The sequence below is a fragment of the Oncorhynchus masou genome, chromosome 29 (assembly GCF_036934945.1).
Source record: "Oncorhynchus masou masou isolate Uvic2021 chromosome 29, UVic_Omas_1.1, whole genome shotgun sequence".
NCBI classification, from domain to species: domain Eukaryota; kingdom Metazoa; phylum Chordata; class Actinopteri; order Salmoniformes; family Salmonidae; genus Oncorhynchus; species Oncorhynchus masou.
The window spans coordinates 78,950,281-78,962,500 of record NC_088240.1 but is presented as its reverse complement, the minus strand read 5'-3'; the positions used below and the strand labels follow the sequence as shown (position 1 = coordinate 78,962,500).

General features: G+C 50.5%; 1 protein-coding gene across 1 annotated transcript in view; it reads right to left on the bottom strand.

The window, feature by feature from the left end:
* The window catches only part of LOC135519771 (dual specificity protein kinase CLK2-like), an 11,538-nt gene extending 2,098 nt beyond the window's left edge, over positions 1–9,440 (bottom strand). The window contains exons 1-7 of the mRNA XM_064944991.1: positions 9,381–9,440; positions 4,695–4,785; positions 4,465–4,531; positions 4,251–4,367; positions 3,985–4,151; positions 3,443–3,537; positions 1–76 (exon numbers count right to left, since the gene is read on the bottom strand). The exon at positions 1–76 is cut by the window's left edge and continues 54 nt beyond it. Of these exons, the coding sequence (XP_064801063.1) occupies positions 1–76; positions 3,443–3,537; positions 3,985–4,151; positions 4,251–4,367; positions 4,465–4,531; positions 4,695–4,785; positions 9,381–9,440 (673 nt within the window). The remainder of the gene's footprint in view (positions 77–3,442; positions 3,538–3,984; positions 4,152–4,250; positions 4,368–4,464; positions 4,532–4,694; positions 4,786–9,380) is intronic.
* Positions 9,441–12,220: the final 2,780 nt, after the last annotated feature.

Here is a 12,220-nt window from a genome sequence, read left to right as displayed (position 1 = left end):
GTTCGTGGTCAAACGTGGCACTGCCAAAATCCACCAGCCTTACTGTTGTATCCTTCACTTTCCTCTCATCCCGCTTCTGAGAGCGAGAGAAATAGAGGTGGGGGGGGCGGAGAGAGAGGGAGGGACAGAGAGAGAGGGGGGACAGAGAGAGAGGGGGGGGGGACAGAGAGAGAGGGGGGACAGAGAGAGAGAGGGGGGCAGAGAGAGAGAGGGGGGGGACAGAGAGAGAGGGGGAGGGACAGAGAGAGAGGGGGGACAGAGAGAGAGGGGGGGGGGGACAGAGAGAGAGGGGGACAGAGAGAGAGAGAGGGGGGGGCAGAGAGAGAGGGGGGACAGAGAGAGAGGGGGAGGCCGAGAGAGAGAGAGGGAGGGACAGAGAGAGGGGGGGACAGAGAGAGAGGGGGGGCAGAGAGAGAAAGGGGGGACAGAGAGAGAGGGGGGGCGAGAGAGAGAGAGGGAGGGACAGAGAGAGGGGGGGGGGCAGAGAGAGAGAGGGGGACAGAGAGAGAGGGGGGGGCAGAGAGAGAGGGGGACAGAGAGAGAGAGAGAGGGGGGACAGAGAGAGGGGGGATAGAGAGATAGAGGGGGGCAGAGAGAGAGGGGGGACAAAGGGAGAGGGGGGACAGAGAGAGAGAGGGGGGGAGACAGAGAGAGAGAGAGGGGGACAGAGAGAGAAAGGGGGGACAGAGAGAGAGAGGGGGCAGAGAGAGAGAGGGGGACACAGAGAGAGAGGGGGACAGAGAGAGAGGGGGGGACAGAGAGAGAGGGGGGGCAGAGAGAGAGGGGGGACAGAGAGAGAGGGGGGGGACAGAGAGAGAGGGGGGGACAGAGAGAGAGAGGGGGGGACAGAGAGAGAGGGGCTGGATGGAGAGAGTGGGGGAGAAAGAAGAAGACAAGAAGAAAGGAGGGGAAAGGAAGATAAAGGCATTTTATCAATTAGATTTGCTCACCTTCTGCATCCACAATCCTCGGTCCTCTATCCTCCATCCTCTATCCTCCGTCCACTATCCACCGTCCTCTATCCTCCGCCATCTCTCCTTCGTCCTGTCTCCTTCGTCCTCTCTCCTTCGTCCTCAATCCTCTGCCCTCTCTCCTTCGTCCTCTCTCCTTCGTCATCTATCCTCCGTCCTCTATCCTTCGTCCTCTATCCTCCGCCCTCTCTCCTTCGTCCTCTATCCTCCGCCCTCTCTCCTCCGCCCTCTAACCTTCGTCCTCTCTCCTTCGTCCTCTCTCCTCCGTCCTCTTTCCTCCGTCCTCTCTCTCCTCTGTCCTCTCTCCTCAGTCCTCTATCCTCTGTCCTGGTAAGTAATGTCCTCTCTCTCCTCTGTCCTCTCTCCTCCGTCCTCTATCCTCCGTCCTGGTAAGTAATGTCCTCTCTCTCCTCTGTCCTCTCTCCTCCGTCCTCTATCCTCCGTCCTGGTAAGTAATGTCCTCTCTCTCCTCTGTCCTCTATCCTCCGCCCTCTATCCTCCGTCCTCTATCCTCCATCCTGGTAAGTAATGTCCTCTCTCTCCTCTGTCCTCTCTCCTCCGTCCTCTCTCTCCTCTGTCCTCTCTCCTCCGCCCTCTATCCTCCATCCTCTATCCTCCGTCCTGGTAAGTAATGTCCTCTCTCTCCTCTGTCCTCTCTCCTCCGTCCTCTCTCTCCTCTATCCTCCGCCCTCTATCCTCCATCCTCTATCCTCCGTCCTGGTAAGTAATGTCCTCTCTCTCCTCTGTCCTCTCTCCTCCGTCCTCTCTCTCCTCTGTCCTCCGCCCTCTATCCTCCGTCCTGGTAAGTAATGTCCTCTCTCTCCTCTGTCCTCTCTCCTCCATCCTCTCTCTCCTCCGCCCTCTATCCTCCATCCTCTATCCTCCATCCTGGTAAGTAATGTCCTCTCTCTCCTCTGTCCTCTCTCCTCCGTCCTCTCTCTCCTCTGTCCTCTCTCCTCCATCCTCTATCCTCCATCCTGGTAAGTAATGTCCTCTCTCTCCTCTGTCCTCTCTCCTCCGCCCTCTATCCTCCATCCTCTATCCTCCATCCTGGTAAGTAATGTCCTCTCTCTCCTCTGTCCTCTCTCCTCCGCCCTCTATCCTCCATCCTCTATCCTCCATCCTGGTAAGTAATGTCCTCTCTCTCCTCTGTCCTCTCTCCTCCGCCCTCTATCCTCCATCCTCTATCCTCCATCCTGGTAAGTAATGTCCTCTCTCTCCTCTGTCCTCTCTCCTCTGTCCTCTCTCCTCCATCCTCTCTATCCTCCGCCCTCTATCCTCCGTCCTCTATCCTCCATCCTCTATCCTCCGTCCTGGTAAGTAATGTCCTCTCTCTCCTCTGTCCTCTCTCCTCCGTCCTCTCTCTCCTCTGTCCTCTCTCCTCCGTCCTCTCTCTCCTCTGTCCTCTCTCCTCCGTCCTCTCTCTCCTCTGTCCTCTCTCCTCCGTCCTCTCTCTCCTCTGTCCTCTCTCCTCCGCCCTCTATCCTCCGTCCTCTATCCTCCGCCCTCTATCCTCCGTCCTCTATCCTCCATCCTGGTAAGTAATGTCCTCTCTCTCCTCTGTCCTCTCTCCTCCGCCCTCTATCCTCCGTCCTGGTAAGTAATGTCCTCTCTCTCCTCTGTCCTCTCTCCTCCGTCCTCTCTCTCCTCTGTCCTCTCTCCTCCGTCCTCTCTCTCCTCTGTCCTCTCTCCTCCGCCCTCTATCCTCCGTCCTCTATCCTCCGCCCTCTATCCTCCGTCCTCTATCCTCCATCCTGGTAAGTAATGTCCTCTCTCTCCTCTGTCCTCTCTCCTCCACCCTCTATCCTCCGTCCTGGTAAGTAATGTCCTCTCTCTCCTCTGTCCTCTCTCCTCCGTCCTCTCTCTCCTCTGTCCTCCGCCCTCTATCCTCCGTCCTCTATCCTCCGTCCTGGTACGTAATGTCCTCTCTCGCCTCATTTTGAAAAAGGTAAAAGTTCATCTAGGATAATCGGAAAGGAGAGTGACCGTGGATGAAAATGTGCTTGGTTGAAATGAGACGGTCCTTCTCCACAAATGACGTTTACAGGGGTGGATCCCAAAATAAATGTTTAAAGTGATCAAAACAAATTAAGATGCAAAACAGTTTATGGTTAAAACAATACGTAGCATATTGTTTTTAAAAGTGTGCATGTTTTTATATATATTTCAAAGGGGGTGTGGTATATTTCAAATGGGGTGTGGCAGATGTCAAAACTCTTCTGCAGTAGGATACTGTAGACATGAGTGTCCTCAATGAAAAGTGGCTACCGAGGAGGGGACGACACTCTTCTTTGCCTACTAATAAATTGACACACTCCTCGACCACTCATCAGTTTCCGGGTCACAGATGAGAGAGGACAGAGGAGAGAGGACAGGGAACGGTCTTTTGCCCAAAGGAGAAACCCCCAGATACAGCGTAGGTAAAGAAGAGAGTCATGAAGGAAGGATAAAGCCCTCCCCCTCCCTCTCACCTTCTCAGCGTTGTAAGTGATGGTGTAGTCAGAGTTGAAAGACAGGATGTTCTCAGGTTTGAGGTCAGTGTGGGTCAGCTTGTTGATATGGAGAACTGCAGAGGGAAACAGATAAACCATGCATCCATCATGATAATACCTGGACAGCCAAGGTGAAACTGCCCAGCGTTGCACTTGCTGCCCATAGTTCCTCTACAGTATGTAGTAGACCAGCGCTATTCAACTCTGACCCTACGAGGTTCGGAGCCTGCTGCTTTTCTCTTCTACCTGATACGTAATTGCTCTAAATCAGTTGCTGATTAGAGGGGAACAATGAAAAAAGCAGTGGAACTGGCTTTGAGGCCCAGAGTTGAGTTTTAGGCTTGTAGACTGATCTACATCAATGAACCAGCGCCCTCTTCTGGTCAAAGAGACCAATACCAGACACAAAACAAGCCCTGGTAAGTAATGTCATAGTCTATGGAAGTAGTCACTACCAACCCTGGTTCTGGAGAGCTACCAGCATGCACATGGGCATACATATATGTGTGTGACACGCTCACAGTTGACAGCGAGGCAGATCTGGTAGGCCATCTGGCAGATGTGATCCATACAGTACGGCAGGAAGTTGTTCTCCTTCAGGAAGTCAAACGTGCTGAGGGCTAGCAGCTCCATGGAGATACACACATGACCATGGTAGTCAAACCAGTCCAGCATCTGAACACATTGACTGAGAGAGAGAGAGAGTGAGAGGGGGAGTAAAGAGAAAGCCACAGAAGGTGAGGGAAACAACTTCTCAAACTTTCTACTGGTTCTTCAGACTCTGTACTGTTTGTTGTGTGGGTCTTTCTCGTTGATTTTCTCCAGGACATTGATCTCCAGTTTAGCAGCTTGTCTGTACTTCTCCATGTTGTTAATGATCTTCAGAGCTACACGTGCCCCAGCCCTGAGAGAGACAGAGAGAACAGCTAGCTAACAACCAGCACACGCTCCACCTGATGCTCTACGAGTGTGCATGTGTATATTATAAATGCCTCTCGTACCTGCGCCGGTCCACACACGTCACCACCTTCCCAAAGGTGCCCTCTCCCAACAGACTGATAACCTCATCTGATGGGGAAGACGAAGAGATGGAGGCATGGGGATTCAATTAAAGACTGGGAAGTAGAGGAGTCTCTTTATGAGGGCTCGAAAACATTCACCTATCCTGTCTTTTCGATGTGTGAAGACTAGAGGATAGTGGGAGGGACTAGTAGATGTAAACATAGCCTACATCTCTCTTGTAGAACGTCTCCATTCTGGTAGGCCAGGTGACCATCGTCAGGGGCCTTCTCGTTCTTCCCTAGCCCCCCACTGCTGCTCCGCTAGAGGTCAGAGGTCAGTGGTCAAGGGTTTAGGGGAGGGGACAACAGGGCAAAAGTCATCAGCATAGTTGGACTGAGCCTCTCAATAACACACACACACACACAACCACACACACAGCTGACATAACAGCTGCTTAATAATCTAAAATGCTTGTAAGCTGAGGACTAGTGTTGCAAGCCCCCGATGATGTTATCCAATTCCACAGGCTCCTCCTAACTCTTTCAGAAAACAGTCCATTCCTGATGAATGTAATGTCTTGGGACTGCCACCTGGAACTGAACTGGTGAACTGAACTGCACTTAAACAGAGTATGCACTAGTGGACTATATCAGTAGTGGACTATGTTATCTGTACATACAGTAGAGTGGAGCCCTAAACCCTCTCCCTGTCCTGTCCTGGTATTACGGGCCTAAATGAGAAATGTCAAGTGACTGGCTGGCCTGCATGGAGCAGCTCTGTGACTATTTCCATCTACATTCTAAGACTGTTATTAATATCAGAACATCACAAGGAGAAAGAGTGCTGAGAGAAAGAGAGAGAGAGTGCTGAGACAGAGAGAGCAAGAGAGAAAGAGAGAGAGTGCTGAGAGAAAGAGAGAGCAAGAGAGAAAGAGAGAGTGCTGAGAGAAAGAGAGAGCCAGAGAGAAAGAGAGAGAGTGCTGAGACAGAGAGAGAGTGCTGAGAGAAAGAGAGAGCAAGAGAGAAAGAGAGAGAGTGCTGAGAGAAAGAGAGAGCAAGAGAGAAAGAGAGAGAGTGCTGAGAGAAAGAGAGAGAGAGTGCTGAGACAGAGAGAGCAAGAGAGAAAGAGAGAGAGTGCTGAGAGAAAGAGAGAGCAAGAGAGAAAGAGAGAGTGCTGAGAGAAAGAGAGAGCCAGAGAGAAAGAGAGAGAGTGCTGAGAGAAAGAGAGAGCCAGAGAGAAAGAGAGAGAGTGCTGAGAGAAAGAGGGAGCAAGAGAGAAAGAGAGAGAGTGCTGAGAGAAAAGAGAGCCAGAGAGAAAGAGAGAGAGTGCTGAGAGAAAGAGAGAGCCAGAGAGAAAGAGAGAGAGTGCTGAGAGAAAGAGAGAGCAAGAGAGAAAGAGAGAGAGTGCTGAGAGAAAGAGAGAGCCAGAGAGAAAGAGAGAGAGTGCTGAGAGAAAGAGAGAGCCAGAGAGAAAGAGAGAGAGTGCTGAGAGAAAGAGAGAGCCAGAGAGAAAGAGAGAGAGTGCTGAGAGAAAGAGAGAGCCAGAGAGAAAGAGAGAGAGTGCTGAGAGAAAGAGAGAGCCAGAGAGAAAGAGAGAGAGTGCTGAGAGAAAGAGAGAGCCAGAGAGAAAGAGAGAGAGTGCTGAGAGAAAGAGGGAGCCAGCGAGAAAGAGAGAGAGTGCTGAGAGAAAGAGAGAGCCAGAGAGAAAGAGAGAGAGTGCTGAGAGAAAGAGAGAGCCAGAGAGAAAGAGAGAGAGTGCTGAGAGAAAGAGAGAGCAAGAGAGAAAGAGAGAGAGTGCTGAGAGAAAGAGGGAGCCAGCGAGAAAGAGAGAGAGTGCTGAGAGAAAGAGAGAGCCAGAGAGAAAAGAGAGAGTGCTGAGAGAAAGAGAGAGCCAGAGAGAAAGAGAGAGAGTGCTGAGAGAAAGAGAGAGCAAGAGAGAAAGAGAGAGAGTGCTGAGAAAAGAGAGAGCCAGAGAGAAAGAGAGAGAGTGCTGAGAGAAAGAGAGAGCCAGAGAGAAAAGAGAGAGTGCTGTGAGAAAGAGAGAGCCAGAGAGAAAGAGAGAGAGTGCTGAGAGAAAGAGAGAGCCAGAGAGAAAGAGAGAGAGAGTGCTGAGAGAAAGAGAGAGCCAGAGAGAAAGAGAGAGAGTGCTGAGAGAAAGAGAGAGCAAGAGAGAAAGAGAGAGAGTGCTGAGAGAAAGAGAGAGCCAGAGAGAAAGAGAGAGAGTGCTGAGAGAAAGAGAGAGCCAGAGAGAAAGAGAGAGAGTGCTGAGAGAAAGAGAGAGAGTGCTGAGAGAAAGAGAGAGCCAGAGAGAAAGAGAGAGAGTGCTGAGAGAAAGAGAGAGCCAGAGAGAAAGAGAGAGAGTGCTGAGAGAAAGAGAGAGCCAGAGAGAAAGAGAGAGTGTGCTGAGAGAAAGAGAGAGCCAGAGAGAAAGAGAGAGAGTGCTGAGAGAAAGAGAGAGCCAGAGAGAAAGAGAGAGTGCTGAGAGAAAGAGAGAGCCAGAGAGAAAGAGAGAGAGAGTGCTGAGACAGAGAGAGCAAGAGAGAAAGAGAGAGAGTGCTGAGAGAAAGAGAGAGCCAGAGAGAAAGAGAGAGTGCTGAGAGAAAGAGAGAGCCAGAGAGAAAGAGAGAGAGAGTGCTGAGACAGAGAGAGCAAGAGAGAAAGAGAGAGAGTGCTGAGAGAAAGAGGGAGCCAGAGAGAAAGAGAGAGAGAGTGCTGAGAGAAAGAGAGAGCCAGAGAGAAAGAGAGAGAGAGTGCTGAGAGAAAGAGAGAGCCAGAGAGAAAGAGAGAGAGAGTGCTGAGAGAAAGAGAGAGCCAGAGAGAAAGAGAGAGAGAGAGTGCTGAGAGAAAGAGGGAGCCAGAGAGAAAGAGAGAGTGCTGAGAGAAAGAGAGCCAGAGAGAAAGAGAGAGAGTGCTGAGAGAAAGAGAGAGCCAGAGAGAAATAGAGAGAGAGTGCTGAGAGAAAGAGAGAGCCAGAGAGAAAGAGAGAGAGAGTGCTGAGAGAAAGAGGGAGCCAGAGAGAAAGAGAGAGAGAGTGCTGAGAGAAAGAGGGAGCAAGAGAGAAAGAGAGAGAGTGCTGAGAGAAAGAGAGAGCCAGAGAGAAAGAGAGAGAGAGTGCTGAGAGAAAGAGGGAGCCAGCGAGAAAGAGAGAGAGTGCTGAGAGAAAGAGAGAGCAAGAGAGAAAGAGAGAGAGAGTGCTGAGAGAAAGAGGGAGCCAGCGAGAAAGAGAGAGAGTGCTGAGAGAAAGAGAGAGCCAGAGAGAAAGAGAGAGAGAGTGCTGAGAGAAAGAGGGAGCCAGAGAGAAAGAGAGAGAGAGTGCTGAGAGAAAGAGAGAGCCAGAGAGAAAGAGAGAGAGAGTGCTGAGAGAAAGAGGGAGCAAGAGAGAAAGAGAGAGAGAGTGCTGAGAGAAAGAGAGCCAGAGAGAAAGAGAGAGAGTGCTGAGAGAAAGAGGGAGCCAGAGAGAAAGAGAGAGAGAGTGCTGAGAGAAAGAGAGAGCCAGAGAGAAAGAGAGAGAGAGTGCTGAGAGAAAGAGGGAGCCAGCGAGAAAGAGAGAGAGTGCTGAGAGAAAGAGAGAGCCAGAGAGAAAGAGAGAGAGAGTGCTGAGAGAAAGAGGGAGCCAGAGAGAAAGAGAGAGAGAGTGCTGAGAGAAAGAGGGAGCAAGAGAGAAAGAGAGAGAGTGCTGAGAGAAAGAGAGAGCCAGAGAGAAAGAGAGAGAGAGAGTGCTGAGAGAAAGAGGGAGCCAGCGAGAAAGAGAGAGAGTGCTGAGAGAAAGAGAGAGCAAGAGAGAAAGAGAGAGAGTGCTGAGAGTGCTGAGAGAGCCAGAGAGAAAGAGAGAGAGAGTGCTGAGAGAAAGAGGGAGCAAGAGAGAAAGAGATAGTGCTGAGAGAAAGAGAGAGCCAGAGAGAAAGAGAGAGAGTGCTGAGAGAAAGAGAGAGCCAGAGAGAAAGAGAGAGAGTGCTGAGACAGAGAGAGCAAGAGAGAAAGAGAGAGCCAGAGAGAAAGAGAGAGAGAGTGTGCTGAGAGAAAGAGAGAGCCAGAGAGAAAGAGAGAGAGTGCTGAGAGAAAGAGGGAGCGGGAGAGAAAGAGAGAGAGTGCTGAGAGAAAGAGAGAGCAAGAGAGAAAGAGAGAGAGTGCTGAGAGAAAGAGAGAGTGCTGAGAGAAAGAGGGAGCCAGAGAGAAAGAGAGAGAGTGCTGAGAGAAAGAGAGAGTGCTGAGAGAAAGAGGGAGCAAGAGAGAAAGAGAGAGAGAGTGCTGAGACAGAGAGAGCAAGAGAGAGAGAGTGTGCTGAGACAGAGAGAGCAAGAGAGAAAGAGTGTGCTGAGACAGAGAGTGCTGAGAGAAAGAGGGAGCCAGCGAGAAAGAGAGAGAGTGCTGAGAGAAAGAGAGAGCCAGAGAGAAAGAGAGAGAGTGCTGAGAGAAAGAGAGAGCCAGAGAGAAAGAGAGAGAGAGTGCTGAGAGAAAGAGGGAGCAAGAGAGAAAGAGAGAGTGCTGAGAGAAAGAGAGAGCCAGAGAGAAAGAGAGAGAGAGTGCTGAGAGAAAGAGAGAGAGTGCTGAGAGAAAGAGAGAGCAAGAGAGAAAGAGAGAGAGTGCTGAGAGAAAGAGGGAGCCAGAGAGAAAGAGAGAGTGCTGAGCCGGCAACTTTCTCTGACTTAGAGGGTGGCTCACAGACTGAATGAACACACACACACAGACTCTCTCTCTCTATGAGTTGAAAGTGAAGGGTTGCCAGGAATAAAACTGAGCTGTATCAAACTTCACAAAACACAACTAAATTAATTCAAACATTAAGAAAAAGGCAGTGAACATATGAACAGTGCATAGCAGAGGAAAGGAGGGGATGGGAGAGAGAAGGAAAGGAGACGATGGGAGAGAGAAGCAGACAAGGAGGAAGAGGAGGGAAGATGCAGATGGGTACTCACAGAGAGGCAGAGACAGTCCAGGAAGCTCTTATACACAGAGTACAACTCTGTCTTCCCCATAACTCAGAACAGACAAGTCAACAGAGGGAAGAGAAAACAGCATAAACAAAAGGACAGTGTCAGAGAAGAGACAAAAGTAAGAGAGTGAAGTACGAATGAAACAAGATGACAGAAAAAGACAGCTTAGATGAACCGATGAAGACGGAACAGAGAAGCAAAGAGAGACAGACAGATAAGGAGAAAGTAGATAGGGAAGGAGAGATATGAGAAGGATACAGGAGATTGAGAGAGAGAAAAAGAGAGAGTTGAGACGGACACTAATAATAACCTTTGGTCACACCCCCCAGGGAAAGTCCTGAGACCAGAATCAAGATGTGGAGTGTGTGTGAGTGTATGAGGGGCATATTTAGTTTCCCTCCCTGACACTCCTGTCACCTCCTTAACCCTGGCACTCTGGCATAGTGCCTTTCTACACCTGTCCTCTGTCCTCTGATGCTGTTGAAGGAAAACTTGTTCCAAGGATCAGGCAGAGCTCATTTTCAAGTTAAGATTTTATTCAAGCAATTGCACGGAAGTTAACTCTCCGGATATACCAGGGAGGAACTTGGGAGGAACTTAAACATGTACACACTACTCAGTCATTTATATTCCTCACCTACACAAAGAACTGCTTTCAACGTGGTACCGTCATAGGATGCGACCTTTCCAACAAGTCAGTTTGTCAAATTTCTGCCCTGCTAGAGCCGCCCCGGTCAACTGTAAGTGCTGTTATTGTGAAGCAGAAACGTCTAGGAGCTGCTACGTGGCAGGCCACACAAGCTCACAGAACGGGACAGCCGAGTGCTGATGGGTGGAGTGTAAAAAGTGTCTGCCCTCAGTTTCAACACTCCCTACTGAGTTCCAAACTGCCATGTAGTGCATCTCTTCACTACAAGCACAGGTGCAACTTCTGAAACCTTTTTTAGGAATAATGTTACCAAGCAGGACTAGACCCTTCTCTAAGCTTTACACCAAACCAAGTGGGTGGGCTGCTGTTGGGCTGACACAAACTCAGGATTGTACCTTTAAAGCCGTCTGTGTTTGGTGATACTGACCAGCCTGTATGTTGGTTAGTAGATGGATAGGTGTAACAGATCAATATGGGAGCAGTATAGCTTTAATAGGCTAAATGGTCTGCTAGAGTTATTTACATTTACATTTAAGTCATTTAGCAGACGCTCTTATCCAGAGCGACTTACAAATTGGTGAATTCACCTTCTGACATCCAGTGGAACAGCCACTTTACAATAGTGCATCTAAATCATTAAGGGGGGGGGGTGGTGAGAAGGATTACTTATCCTATCCTAGGTATTCCTTGAAGAGGTGGGGTTTCAGGTGTCTCCGGAAGGTGGTGATTGATTCCGCTGTCCTGGCGTCGTGAGGGAGTTTGTTCCACCATTGGGGGGCCAGAGCAGCGAACAGTTTTGACTGGGCTGAGCGGGAACTGTACTTCCTCAATGGTAGGGAGGCGAGCAGGCCAGAGGTGGATGAACGCAGTGCCCTTGCTTGGGTGTAGGGCCTGATCAGAGCCTGGAGGTACTGCGGTGCCGTTCCCCTCACAGCTCCGTAGGCAAGCACCATGGTCTTGTAGCGGATGCGAGCTTCAACTGGAAGCCAGTGGAGAGAGCGGAGGAGCGGGGTGACGTGAGAGAACTTGGGAAGGTTGAACACCAGACGGGCTGCGGCGTTCTGGATGAGTTGTAGGGGTTTAATGGCACAGGCAGGGAGCCCAGCCAACAGCGAGTTGCAGTAATCCAGACGGGAGATGACAAGTGCCTGGATTAGGACCTGCGCCGCTTCCTGTGTGAGGCAGGGTCGTACTCTGCGGATGTTGTAGAGCATGAACCTACAGGAACGGGCCACCGCCATGATGTTGGTTGAGAACGACAGGGTGTTGTCCAGGATCACGCCAAGGTTCTTAGCGCTCTGGGAGGAGGACACAATGGAGTTGTCAACCGTGATGGCGAGATCATGGAACGGGCAGTCCTTCCCCGGGAGGAAGAGCAGCTCCGTCTTGCCGAGGTTCAGCTTGAGGTGGTGATCCGTCATCCACACTGATATGTCTGCCAGACATGCAGAGATGCGATTCGCCACCTGGTCATCAGAAGGGGGAAAGGAGAAGATTAATTGTGTGTCGTCTGCATAGCAATGATAGGAGAGACCATGTGAGGTTATGACAGAGCCAAGTGACTTGGTGTATAGCGAGAATAGGAGAGGGCCTAGAACAGAGCCCTGGGGGACACCAGTGGTGAGAGCGCGTGGCGAGGAGACAGATTCTCGCCACGCCACCTGGTAGGAGCGACCTGTCAGGTAGGACGCAATCCAAGCGTGGGCCGCGCCGGAGATGCCCAACTCGGAGAGGGTGGAGAGGAGGATCTGATGGTTCACAGTATCGAAGGCAGCCGATAGGTCTAGAAGGATGAGAGCAGAGGAGAGAGAGTTAGCTTTAGCAGTGCGGAGCGCCTCCGTGATGCAGAGAAGAGCAGCCTCAGTTGAATGACTAGTCTTGAAACCTGACTGATTTGGATCAAGAAGGTCATTCTGAGAGAGATAGCGGGAGAGCTGGCCAAGGACGGCACGTTCAAGTTATCATTAAGCAGAGAAAGAATGAAGTGGATGTGATTTATCACTTAAACATTCACTTTAGCATCGTAATTGATACATTTCTGATTGAAATTGTCAGTTAAACTGACTGTTGATCTGGACGGTTATTTGATTCTGTCTGTAGTTACAAACAATAAATATATTACCACTCTAACCCCCAACGCTGGCCCTTTGCCTTCCACCCAAAATACCGAGCT